The 13,194-nt window shown below is 35.1% G+C and overlaps 1 protein-coding gene and 1 long non-coding RNA gene across 2 annotated transcripts; one reads left to right on the top strand and one right to left on the bottom strand.

Moving 5' to 3' along the window:
* Positions 1 to 3,859: 3,859 nt before the first annotated feature.
* LOC148783320 (uncharacterized) lies at positions 3,860 to 5,458 on the bottom strand. Its single transcript, XR_016050392.1, has 2 exons — positions 5,303 to 5,458; positions 3,860 to 4,235 (listed from the first exon to the last, which is right to left on the bottom strand). It is a non-coding gene; the product is annotated as an uncharacterized LOC148783320 (long non-coding RNA).
* Positions 5,459 to 5,708: 250 nt separating this feature from the next.
* On the top strand, positions 5,709 to 8,387 carry LOC148783319 (uncharacterized). Its single transcript, XM_088859813.1, has 3 exons — positions 5,709 to 5,796; positions 6,134 to 6,309; positions 7,255 to 8,387. Exon 3 carries the CDS (start codon positions 7,438 to 7,440, stop codon positions 8,014 to 8,016), a length of 579 nt encoding a protein of 192 aa, XP_088715939.1. The 5' UTR covers positions 5,709 to 5,796; positions 6,134 to 6,309; positions 7,255 to 7,437; the 3' UTR covers positions 8,017 to 8,387.
* The last annotated feature ends 4,807 nt before the right edge of the window (positions 8,388 to 13,194 follow it).

Raw genomic sequence — 13,194 nt, 5'->3', positions numbered from 1 at the left:
AAGCATAATTCTTTGACACCATTTTATAGAAATTTTTGTAAAATCTGAAGTAAGAAAAGGAAAAGAAAAGAAAAGGTTGTAAAAAAAATAAAAAGGACAAATATGATTTAAGAAAAACAAGAATTGGACCGATTCTTAAAAAGATAACATTTGCCGGGATTTGAACACGGATCTCTCCGATTAGGGTCGAGTTTATGAACTATACTATACTATAACATATTATTGTCTATTAAAACAATAGTAATCTTTATTAATGTTTGGTTTTGGCCTTCGCTATGAATATACATCACCGTTGCCAGGATAGGTTCATGGATAATAGTTGATTTATTTCAAATCCATGATAGCTGTCAATTGAAAATTACATAATGACCAGGAGAGGGTTATCCTTAAACCAACGCTTGAACCTTGATTAAAAGGATAAATAGAGCGCATTAAGTTATCCTATAATATATGGGTGCTGCGTTAAGATTTAGATAAAAATACCCGGCCGGACAACCAAAACCGGCCAGTTTGACCAGCCGGTTCCAAGCTGGACCGACCTAGTTTGTGAACACTGATTTGAATCTCAGTTGGTTTTTCTGTGTTTTCGGTTGAATGTTAGTCACTTTGGTGTAATTCCGTCTTTTTCTTTGCTTTATTTTTAATTATTTCTTACATTCTTGTACCATGTTCTTTGGTTTATTGAGTTAGTAGGGTGAAATCTGAATATCGTGGTGTTCGATTCATTTGCTTTTTGGGTGGCTTTATTGCAATTCTTGATCTTCTTATTCTACGTTTATTTCCATCTTTGGGGTAACACCCGATTTAGGAGTAATCTTAGGACCTCAAATTTTGGGGATTTAACATTTTCATCTATAGGCTAGCCTCTATAAAAAGATCTCAAAATTGCCCCGTTGAAAAAAATAATTTCTTAAAATTGCACTTCGAATATAGATATGGGAAAGGTTTCTATGTTTGTTCTACAGCATATAAGTTCTATCCTGCCCTTACCATCTAGCTGTCTAATTTAGTGATTCACCGTTTGATCTTAGAGCCGACGTCTCAAAGTATTTTATTTTTAGTTTTTTTTTATACAAATTGTATGAATAACAAATTTAGTACGTGCTATCACCCCAATTAATTGGGAAAAGACTTGATGATGATGGTGATGATTTATTTTTTCATATTCACGATCTACATGTTAGAGATTATATGTCCTTATAAATTGGGTCAAAAAATCTATTTCAAAAATAAATTTTTAAGAGGGACTCATTTCTCTATAGGCTCATAAAAACTGTGTACAAGAGCAATTGTCTTCGCAGCCCAAGGACATCACCCAGCAGTCAAATGTATTCAAGGGAAACACTTGTGGATGTTTGTAACTCAAGATCTCACTTAAAACTTATATGGTAATTTCGTTTCTTTCCCATGAGATTGTGTACTATGCTCCTTTGGAGCATCATGTAGGTGTACTCCATCAGTTGGAGACCTATTCCTATTTGGAGGCTCTTGTTAATCTGAAATTTTGGGAGCCATTCAAGAACCACTAGATGATTATTTTTAAAAGAAAAAGAATTGAGTTTTGAGGCTGTTAGCGCTTAGATTTTACCCTCCAAAATTGTGTGGTTTTGTTCAATAGAGCTAGCCAAAAGCTAGGCTATAGGCCGGTCTTGCTCTAGCCCCGCCCTAGCCCCTATAGGGTTGGCCGAGGCACTCCCTGACCGGGCCAGAAAAGCCTTGGCGTAGGCCTAGGCTCGGTCTGAATAGGCCCTAACCCTATTAGGGCTGAGCCAGCGGCCAGATAACAGAAAAACATACCCCGAACAAATAAAGAAAAAAAGGGGGCCAGGCCGGGCTAAACCAGGCTGGCAATGTTGTGGCCTAAACCTGACCCTCGGGCAATAAAGGGCCCTGGTTTTTTAAGGCCAGGCTGGGCCGGGTTAGACATAAATAAATTTAGGAAATTAAAAGAAAAAAGGGAACCAAGTCGGGCTGAACTGGGCTGGCCATGTCGAGACCTTGGCTCGGTCCTTAGGCCACATATTGTGGCTCATGCCCTAGTATTTTAGGGTCAGAATGGGCCATCGGGCACATTTCCACCCCTGACGTTCAACTTTTGAGGCTGTTTTTTTAAAGGGTATAGAGAAAGCAATTGATATATTTTTTTTGGAAGAGACTTTATACTCCTATGGGAGTTTACTGTCTATTTACTTCCTTAGGGAAAACTCGATATAGGTGTAATTTTAGGATCCTAATTTTTTTCGGGTGAATTTGGAACCCACAAATTTTGGAGATGTAAAAGCTTCATTTCATAGACTAGTCTTAATGTATAAATAAAGAAAAATAAATAACCCAAATTACACTTCCACGTCCTTGAAGAAAATAAAATCTCACGATTGAATAGAAACTATCTAATTTTCTTAATGGGAATCTAAGTTTTAGGAAACTCAAAATTCTTTTTGTTTTTTTTCTCTTTTGAAGTTTATCGCCTAGTGATTCTCATATGATTCTCAAATTTTCAACTTGAAAAAATCCTCCCAAGTACGTCTTTTGATTGAGGGAGTTGACATGTAGTATGCGCATATGAAATCATAGGATACATACTCTTTTGTTTTTTTTTTATTTTTTAATTGAAATGAGTCTTTGAGTTGAAGGGGTTACATCCCAAGAAATGGTGACTCTGAAATAACTCTATATTAGATGTGGAACAAGTTTATATAAGGTTGCAACCTTAAAATGTAGAATTACAAATGCATCTAAAAAATCCATCGGAAAAGGTTGTTTTAATATTGAAAAAACTTCTAATTGATCATATCGACATTGAGATGTATGAATATGACCGTCCATTTTGAGTCCCAAAATAAAAGTACATCTTATAATACATTATCTAGACCATCCATTTCAAAATTTTCATATATTTATGGATTTACTTGATTTTAACTATTTTTGGAGTTTAAAATTTTATAATTAGATATAACAACCTTAATTGATTGTTTAAGGTCAATCTTATAGAAACCGCACCTATTAGATTTTGCCCGAGAGAGTAAACAAATAGAATACTCCTACAAGAGTAAAGTAAATGGTCTCTTTGTATCACGTTGTAATGGGAAAGGGTTCCATACTTCCCCTACAGAAGATCCATGCTTCCTCTTTCATCCAGCCATCCAATTTTGATCAAGTGAGCCACTCACAATTTGATTCTAGATTCGATGCCTCAGAGTATTTTATTTTTAATTTTTTAATACAAAGTGCATGAATAAGAAATCAGGTACGTGCCATTTTCTCATTAGGGTGCATTTATAAAAAATATTAAAAATAATTTTTTGATAAAATATAATGATCAAAATACCCCTTGATGCTTTCAGTGGTAGTTTAGTCATTTTATTTTATTGAGAATTATTTTTTTATATTTTTTAAAAGTGCGAGTTTAATTGACTATTGGACAACCAAAATTTTGCGTTAAAATATTTTATATAAAAAAATTTAAAAAAAATAGTGTAAGGACATGACAATGTGATAGGGGCAATCTTAGCCCTCCATTCAGAATGGAGGGTCGGAAAAGGGGAATCATATAAGTTTTATATTGTATGGGTAGCATAGAAAGCTTGCCCAGCTGTAATTAGGTATTCGTAACTATTTCATTGAGTATATTTATTTTATCTACAAATAAATCAGTGATGTCATTCTAAAAAGAAAGACAACTTCACAACTGTTCTCTCTATAGCATAGTACTCTTTATAGTTTGGACACGGTTTTTATGCGATCAGCCAAAATATTGTAGAAATGCGGCTTGGCAATTAATATATATTTTAAATATAATTTGATTCTAATTGTTAGATAATATATAATCTTTAACGTGGAGATCATGAATATGAAAAAATTGAAAACTACACATAATTATTATATTAAGAAAATATTTAGACCGTTAGTTACAATTGTTTTTAGATAGACCACCTATTTGCATCCATCTTTAAGATGGATCTTTTATACTTCTAGACCGAATATTGTAAAAACGTGATCCAACCCACGCGAAACAATTTTCTTTATAGTCTTGGGAGAAGAAATCTTGGTAAACTATGGGTGCATTTTGTGAAAATCGTGAAAGTTTTATGATGATAAAGAATCAATAGTGTAATAAGCTTTGTTGACCACGTCATTGGGCTCTGGATACCTGTTGTGGGATGGGCTTAGCTCATGAGCCTTCTTCCGCTCTGGATCCCAGTGTGGGGTTGGGCTTTGCTAATGAGCCAATAGGCCTAGCTTGGGCCAAAAGCTTATCAGTTACTAATTTTTCCAATTGAAAACATATAAAATAGAAAAGTATATAAAGAGATTATTTACTTTTAATACGAGTCACAATGACGTATGTTTGTCAGATATAAAATGAGGTGGAAGTGAATGTGTCATTGACTATAATCAAAGTTCAAAAAAAGAAGAAGAAGAAAATTTTGACTTTGTAACACTCAAAGACACCTAGTTAGACATCTAATGACTTGTAGCAATCGCTACCTTCGTATAATAAAGATAAACTGTCACATAGTATACCATCTTTATATATATATATATATATATATATATATATATGATTGCAACCATGTAGTTATTTTTGAAGTTCAACCTCAAGATCGTCAATGTCAATAACTAGATCCAAAGTTCAAAAAATAATTTATTGATCTTTGTGACAGACCTCAAGCTATCTAATTTGACATCTAATGGCAAGTAACAATTATGACCATGCACCAAAGATAAATGGCCTCATAGGAGATAATCGCATTCGATAAAGGTAACTTATTAGTCTTTAATATGAAAAGAATTACTCATTTATTTAAAGAACTTTCCCCATCCCTTGAAAGGAATAGTTATTTTTAGGGTGAAATGATAAGTCTAGATAATTTGTTACAATATATATTATTCATAGAGTTTGAAATCCTAATTTTTTTGGGATTGTATATAGTGAGACCATTTATCTTTGATATAAAGTAATCATAATTCTTACAACCATTTGATGTGAAATTTGATAGTTTGGATGTGACACAAAGTTCGAAAACATTTCTTTTGAAGTTTGAGCTTGGTCAATAGAATAATTGTAACCGCCCAATGTCACATCTAATGGTCAAGACTAATGTGACCACCTTGTATCAAAGGCAAATGGTCTCATTCTATACTTTTTCAATTTTTTTCACAACCATAATGTTCAAGCACAATACATTACGGCATTTAGAGTCTATCAAACCATTTTCCTTCAGGGGCCGTTTGGAAACCTGGAAATATATTGTCTATGAAATATATTACTGCCATAATAGATTACGGCGTAATACATTACCTGCAAATGGATTGTCACTGTTTGGATAACCTTTAGATGTAACTTGGGAAATACATCGCTACTGTTTGGCTATGTCCAGAAGAAATATGGGAAATGCATTACCAACATTTTTTTTGTTCTTTTTTGGCTTTATACCAAAAACATGGTTGCGCGTACAATCCCTATTACTATGTAGCGTAAACTTTATAGTTGCATCAAGCATTAGAATTAGCCACACCTTTTGTATGCCTTTGTGTCTTGACTTGGAATCACATGTTTTCAAGATGTTAACACTTTGGAATAACATAATTTTATTATGATAAACCGTCATATTTTTTATGTTTTCTTTTCTTGTGCTAAAGCCTTTTGATCATCTCTCTCCAGAAAACTTCCATGGGCAAATTCAAAAAAAAAAAACAAAGTTTGGAGAAATTTGGCTAGTAACCTAGACTTTATAACTAAATGAGATGTATTAGAGAAGAAATTATGTTGGAGCATTGGAGGAGATTGAAGAGGTAAATTAAGGGAATTTTAAAATTCTAAAAATTGTTTCTCTTTTAATTCTTATTTTCCTCCAACTGAGGCACAACCAAACCAGCTGGCCCGTTTCCACCTCTAGTTCCCTACAAAATCAGCTGATTGCACAACCAAACCAGCTGGTTTTGTGGGAAGGGGCCCAGTTCCAGGTTTCGACTGTGAACCGGGTCGGTTCACACTTATTATGATATATTACGAGACGATTCTAACAATCCAACCTTTTTTAAACACTAAGGTTGATAATAGTTATTAACAATCCCACCTTCATTACTCAATTCCTCTTTGTCACATCTGATGTTGGTTTTTTATTTGCAGAGCATTGCAATAAATAATGAAGATTTAGTGGGAAAAATGTATTTTCAAAAGAAGAAGTTTGGGAGATCTTGGATCAAATCTAAAAGTTGAAGAAGAGGATTTTAATGGACTTATCCAACATTGTTGCTCTAAAAGCAGATTTTTCCCAAGAACCAACATCAATTCTGGAAATTATGGTAATGCGATTACCCATTTATACTTCATCACTTGCACTTAATATGTATTTCTCTTGTCTTTTACAAACATTCTCATTTTAATGATATTTTCTCTAGTGGAAAAAGATAACTATAAGAATGTAATTCTTCTATAACATTCAAAACCGTGTTGCAGCTGTCTCGGGCACCTCAATTTTTTGAAGAAAGAACTCCCATTCCTAGAAAACATACTTCACGGTGGGATATCACCGATTTCAGTGATGGCCAGGCATCGAGTGACTGGCAGTTTTTTATAAATTCAAGTCAAATAATTTTACATTCCATATTTGGGTTACAAACCCATTTGAATTTTCAAGCCAGTAGTAAACCATAGGGACTTGAGACTAATATTTCTATAGAATCAAAAGTATCAAAAAAGCCTGAACCAGTGTGTCAGGACTCGCCCCTTGGTCGAGGGGAGTTATCCATCCGAGTTACTTAGCCAATTTCATACTAAAAATAGAAACGAAGAAAAAAATGATAGGATATATTATATGACATACTTAATTTTCACAAAAAGCTTAAAACGGCTTACTGGTTAGATGGTATACAAGCACATAGGGCAAGGCTGAGTAACTCACTTGGTCCCGAGTGGACTCGGCTGAGTCCTGCTACACTGGCTTGAACTTGAACTTTAATAAAATCATTTGGAAATAGGTAACTCGGCAGCAAGGTTTAGTTAGAAATTTGGAGAGCTGAATCTGATTGGGATGCCTTGATTTGGTTGGACAAAATGACAAAGGAACAAGCAACGAATAATGAACAGAATAGTTAATGTTAATGCTTCTCCTTAACATTACAATTTTATATCTGCAAATATTGTTTTGATTGGATTTAATTTTACGTTTTGAGTTAACCAATTTTAAAAGAAAGTTGTTCTATTATCATGGATTCTAATGGTGATGGTAACATTGTTTATGACCTCAGGAGACATTTTGTGAAGCTCCCCTCCGAATTTCAGAAGCACTATGTGAAGCTTTTACATTATGACGAACAACTTTGGAACGCCAGCACGAAACCCTTTCCAAGTTGGCCCTCCATAATAGCTCCAACTTGGCCCGGTGGTTCCGACGCCCACCAACCTCAAATATCAGAACTTTCGAATTGCTTATGCCTATTAGTGTGCAAGCCACAACATTTGGTGGAAGCCGAGCCCACATCCAAACTAGCAGGCTCCCTACGACCTATCCTGTCGGTGAGGCCCATGCTGCTTGTGGTGGAAGTGAAGCCCACATCGGAACCAGTGGGCTCCCCACGACCTCTGTCATTGGTGAGGCGCATGCTGCTTGTTGTGGAAACAGCGGCCACTCAATTCACACATACTATGCCGGTGGTGGCAGTGGTGGAAGGGGTGCCTACATCCGAACTAGCGGGCCTCCCACGACCTCTCCGGCCGGTGAGGCCTATGTTGCCTTTGGTAGAAACATGGCCCACTCAAGTCACGTATACCATGCCGATGCTGCCTATGGTGGAAGGGGAGCCTACAACCAAACTAGCGAGCCTCCCAGGACCTCTCTTGCTGGTGAGGACGACGCTACTTGTGATGGAAGTAGTTACTTTCCCAGTGGTGGCCACACAAGCTACGACAACACGGCCCACACAAGCCATGCTAGTGCCACCACCAAGCAAACGCTGGTGAGGCGTCAACTAAGAATGAAGATAATTTCATTCCCAACCATCACAGCATAGAGGAAGGAAAAATGCCAGACTTGTAGGACCAGAATCCCTTGATAACAAACGTGGAAGTTTACTTTGACTGGAGTTCTGTGACAACATCATCTCAAGATGACGATTTCGCCTCCATCTTCAATTTACCAGACATTTGTGATCTGAATTGCCTATGGAGTCCAGAGCATCTTTATATAGGGCAAGAGAGAGATTTGATGATACTAAAGATTTAAATAGCTAGAAAATCAATACAAGATTTGGATTTGCTTAAGAATTTAATTACTTGTTTTCTTTAATGTATAGAGAAGTTTGATTAATTTTATATTTTATTTTATATATTTAATTTCATTTGTGTGTACAACATAGCATTTTGGGTGGACCACTATTTTACATATTTGGATCTTTGCGTATTCTTTTAATTAACCTCAATCCTATATTGAGGGCATTTTTTCTGTTTTTTGAAAAATAATCATATGCCTTGGTTCACCGTTCTTGTTATTAGCTAAGTACCTCTTGTATGATTAGGAAATCATGCAAAATAAAATAAAAAATCATGCAAATAAAGCGATATGCGTGTATTAGTAGGAAATCTTGCAAAATCAAATAAAAAATCATGCAAATAAAGCGATGTGTGTGTATGAATAGGAAATCATGCAAATAAGAAATAAAACTTATTGAGATTTACGTGGTTCACATTTTCAAGCTATCTCCACAAGATAAAGAGATCAGATCTACTCAAAGGTTACTTTTAGAGACACTTTCTAGGTTTTTTTCTCTGAAGTTATTCTCTCTCAAAGGTTTTAGGCTTTCTCTCTCTAAGGGCTTAGGAATCTTGGATATTTGGAATCCAATAAAATCTATGGATTTTTAGTATCAAAGATTTTTGTTATGGATTCTTCAAATCACTTGTTTGGATAAACTATACAAAATTCATGGATTCTTTACAATCATTGCCAAGTCCATTGGAAACAAAATTTGATTCAGATTTTCTCTCTAGAATTTTAATGTACTTTCTTTCTTTAAAAAGTTTATATAGAGACAAGGCTTTAACTAATCAACTCAGAGCCGTCCTAAAAAATTTCACTGGAAGAGGTTGTTTAGATGCCTAAATATCTTCAAATCGATCATCTTGACATCAAGATACATGGACATAAGAAAAAATGGATTTCAAGTTTTGGAATCCGTGGTTTACCATCCTATCATTTACGACAGTGTTCCATACTGCAATATCATATTGTTGGGCTTAGACTCGAAGGATTTCAAGTTTTGGAATCCATGGTTTAGCATCCTATCATTTACGACCGTGTTCCACACTGCCATATCACATAGTTGGGCTTAGACTCGAATTTGGCTAGACCTAGACTAGACACGGGTTAAACCGTGGCCTAGACCAGGGGTAAGCCTTACTCATGGATAGACTTGAGTTCAAACCCAAGTGTGGACCTGAATCAAGATATTGGGATTAACTGGGCATGAGCCCTGACTTGGACTAGAGAAGAGGGCCTAGGTTCAGACTTGGGTGTGAACCCGATTCGTACTCTGGCTAGGCAGGCCACAAGATAAGGTTTGGACCTGGGCGCAAACCTGGTTTGAACCTGGGCAAGGTTGAGCGCAAGTGTTTAGAGATATGCTCAATTTACATTATTTTTGAGTATTTAAATTTTGTAATTAGGTGTATTAAAATATTTTTCTTTGGCCATAAGCAAGATTTTTCATAATCTATTTGACACCATTTGAAGCTACAACTTGTTTGATTGTTTCGGGCGTCAACCTTCTAACAGTGTTACCTCGACACTCCATAAGAGGCTAAATATTGCATGCCAACACTGTCTACTGTTCAAAGACGGACACATCATAGACACATAACTGTATATAACACCTTCAAAATTCATGTTAGAGGACTTCAAAACGTAGAGACTGACCTCAAAACAAAAGAAATAAATAAATAAAATCAAATCACACACCTGTCTGAAAGAATGAACTAATGTTTGAAGATTATAGGAAGACCATCCAATTATTCAAGGGTGATATCTACCTTTCCTTATTGAAAAAATCAACCAGTGATTTTTAAGTAGATCTAAAATTTCGATTAAAAAAAATGCAGCATGTAACAATCTGGTCAGTGTGTCTTATACTCCTGCCAAAGCAATATATAATTTATCACTCTATGTGTGGCACCGACCCAGTATAACACCTGTTAGGAAGTGTGAGTTAGTTCAAGTAGAAGGATTGAAAAAGGCAAGGGTCAAGCCCAAAAGGATGTGGTTGGAAGTAGTCCAAAAAGACATAGTTTAATATAGCATATTTGAGGACTAAGATTTCTGTAGTCGACCCCAATTACTTGAAAAAAGACTTGATGATGATGATTTATTTTTTCATATTCATGATCTACTTGTTAGAGATTATATGTTCTTATAAATTGAGTTAAAAAATCTATCTCAAAAATAAATTTGTAAGAGGGGACTCATTTCTCTATAGTCTCATAAAAACTGTATACAAGAGCAATTTTCTTCCCAGCAGTCAAATGTATTAAAGGGAAAGGCTGGTGCCGCATTGCATTGCATATCAACGCTTGTGGATGCTTGTAACTCAAGATGTCACTTAAAACTTATAAGGTAATTTCGTTTTCTTTCCCATGAGATTGTGTACTATGCTCCTTTGGAGCATAATGTAGGTGTACTCCCTTAGTTTGAGACCTATTTGGAGGATCTTTTTAATCTGAAATTTTGGGAAAGAATCACTACATGATTATTTTCAAAAGAAAAAGAATAGAATTTTGAGTTTGTTAGCACTTAGATTTTACCCTCCAAAATTGTGTGGTTGTGTTCAATAGAGCTGGCAAAGGACTGGGCTATGGGCCGGCCTTGCTCTAACCTTGCCCTAGTCCCTGGAGGGTCGGCCTAGGCACTCCCTGACAGGGCCAAAAAAGCCTTGGCGTAGGTTCAGGCTCGACCCTAATAGGCCCTAACCCTATAAGGGCCGAGCCAGCGGCCAGATAAAAGAAAAATATATCAAGGACAAATAAAGAAAAAAGAGGGCTAAACTAGGCCGGGCTAAACTAGGCCGGCAATGTTGTGGCCTTTGCATGACCCTTGGGCAACAAAGGGCTCTGGTTTTTTAAGGCCAGGCCGGGCCGGGTCAAACATAAATAAATTTAGGAAACTAAAAGAAAAAAAGGGGACCAAGCGGTGCTGAACTAGGCTAGCCATGTTGTGGCCTTGGCTCTGTCCTTGGGCCACATTTCGTGGCTCACGCCCTAGTATTTTATGGTTAGAATGGGCCATGGGGTACATTTCCACCCCTAACGTTCAACTTTGAGGCCGTTTTTTTTAAAGGGTATAGAGAAAGCAATTTATTTTTTTTTTTGTGAAGTGACTTTATACTCCTATGGGAGTATATTGTCCATTTACTTCCTAAGGTAAAACCCGATATAGGTGTAATTCTAAGATCCTAATTTTTTTTAGGTGAATTAGGACTCCACAAATTTTGGAGATGTAACATCTTCATTCCATAGACTAATCTTAATGTATAAATAAATAAATAAATAAATAAATATATAAAAATAACCCAAATTGCACTTCCACGTCATTGAACAAAATAAAATCTCAAGATTGAATAGAAACTATCTAATTTTTTGAAGAGGGAATCTATGTTTTTGGAAACTCAAAATTCTTTTTTTTTTTTTTTTTTTTTTTGTTCTTTTGAAGTTTATCGTCTAGTGATTTTCATTGATTCTCAAATTTTCAACTTGAAAAAATCCTCTCAAATACGTCTTTTGATTGAGGGAGTTGAAGCGGTTACATCCCACAAAATTGAAGTTAGTGTTTGAGTTGATGCGGTTACACCCCAAGAAATTGTGGCCTATAAATAACTTTATATCAGATTTGGAACAAGTTTTTATAAGGTTGCAATCTTAAAATGTGGAATTTCAATTGCACCTCAAAAATCCACCGGATAAGGTTTTTTAATATTGAAAGAAACTTTTAATTGATCATATCGCCATTGAGATGTATGAATAAGATCATCCATTTTGAGTCCCAAAAATAGTGCATCTTACAATACATTATCTAGACCATCCATTTTCAAAATTTTCATGTGTTTATGGTTTTACTTGATTTTATCTATTTTTGGAGCATAAAATTTTATAATTAGATATAACAATAGATTTTGAGATAATCCAAATAGATTTTTTCACCAAAATTACATGTTATGATACAATTTGGAGGTGTGCCTTAATTGGATTGTTTAAGGTTGCAACCTTATAGAAACCACACCTATTATATTTTGCCCGAGAGAGTAAATAGATAGAATACTCCTACAAGAGTAAAGTAAATGGTCTCTTTATATGAAATTTACTCTGATTTTCACATTGACAAACCCAGTTCCATCATTGACCAATTGTTCTCGGCAGTAGAATTACTGTTGCGGAAATTCTTTGTGAGGGTAGACAAAGTCTACGCGAGCACCCTTCGAATAGATTCTTTTTTGAATCAACTGAAGTGTATTAGTTTCGGCTTTGTTTCTTGATCATTTTCCTTGAAAATTTTTTGAATGTGTTTTTGCTTCTTTAATCTTGCTCGGATATTCACAAATGACTTTCATTGTGTGGGTGCGGGGTGTGAGTGAGAGAATATACATTAATCCAGGTGACCAAAAGCAGTGGTCAAAATATACCAAAACTACAAAAATTATAAATTAAAGAACCCATTAACGATGGAAAAATATGATAGAAAGAGATAACTCTCACTTAAATGGGTTTTTTTTTTTTATTTTGAAAGAAAGCCTTATATTTAGGGTCTAAATAAGATTTTTCATAAAATTTGAAAGAAAGCCTAGTATTTAGCTTTTAGATAAGGTTTTCTTTTTACAAATCACTTGTCCTTTAAAAGGGCCAAGGATTCAAGAAAATCTTATCTTAATGATGATAAAATACGATAGAAAGAGATACCCTAGGGCCTCTTTACATAATACTCTTTCTCTTAAATGGGTTTTTCATGAATTTTGAAAGAAAGCTTTGAATTTAGGGTTTAGAATTTAGATAAGATTTTTCATCAAATTTGAAGGAAAGCCTCTTATTCAGCCTTGAGATAAGGTTTCCTTTAAACAAATCACTTCTCTTTTTATAGTCAAGGATTCCATAAAATCTTTACATTATCCCATTGAAGAAAATCAAAATCTTTTGATTATCCCATTCAAGAA

Source organism: Amborella trichopoda, chromosome 2 (assembly GCF_054954075.1).
Source record: "Amborella trichopoda isolate Santa Cruz 75 chromosome 2, AtrichopodaSantaCruz75HAP2 v2.0, whole genome shotgun sequence".
In the NCBI taxonomy this organism is placed as follows: domain Eukaryota; kingdom Viridiplantae; phylum Streptophyta; class Magnoliopsida; order Amborellales; family Amborellaceae; genus Amborella; species Amborella trichopoda.
The sequence above is the reverse complement of the archived record's forward strand: the minus strand, read 5'-3'. Positions and strand labels throughout refer to the sequence as shown.

Bases quoted from the DNA above. Each gene is read 5' to 3' on its own strand.
- LOC148783319 (XM_088859813.1), top strand. From the start codon at position 7,438: ATGCCTATTAGTGTGCAAGCCACAACATTTGGTGGAAGCCGAGCCCAC.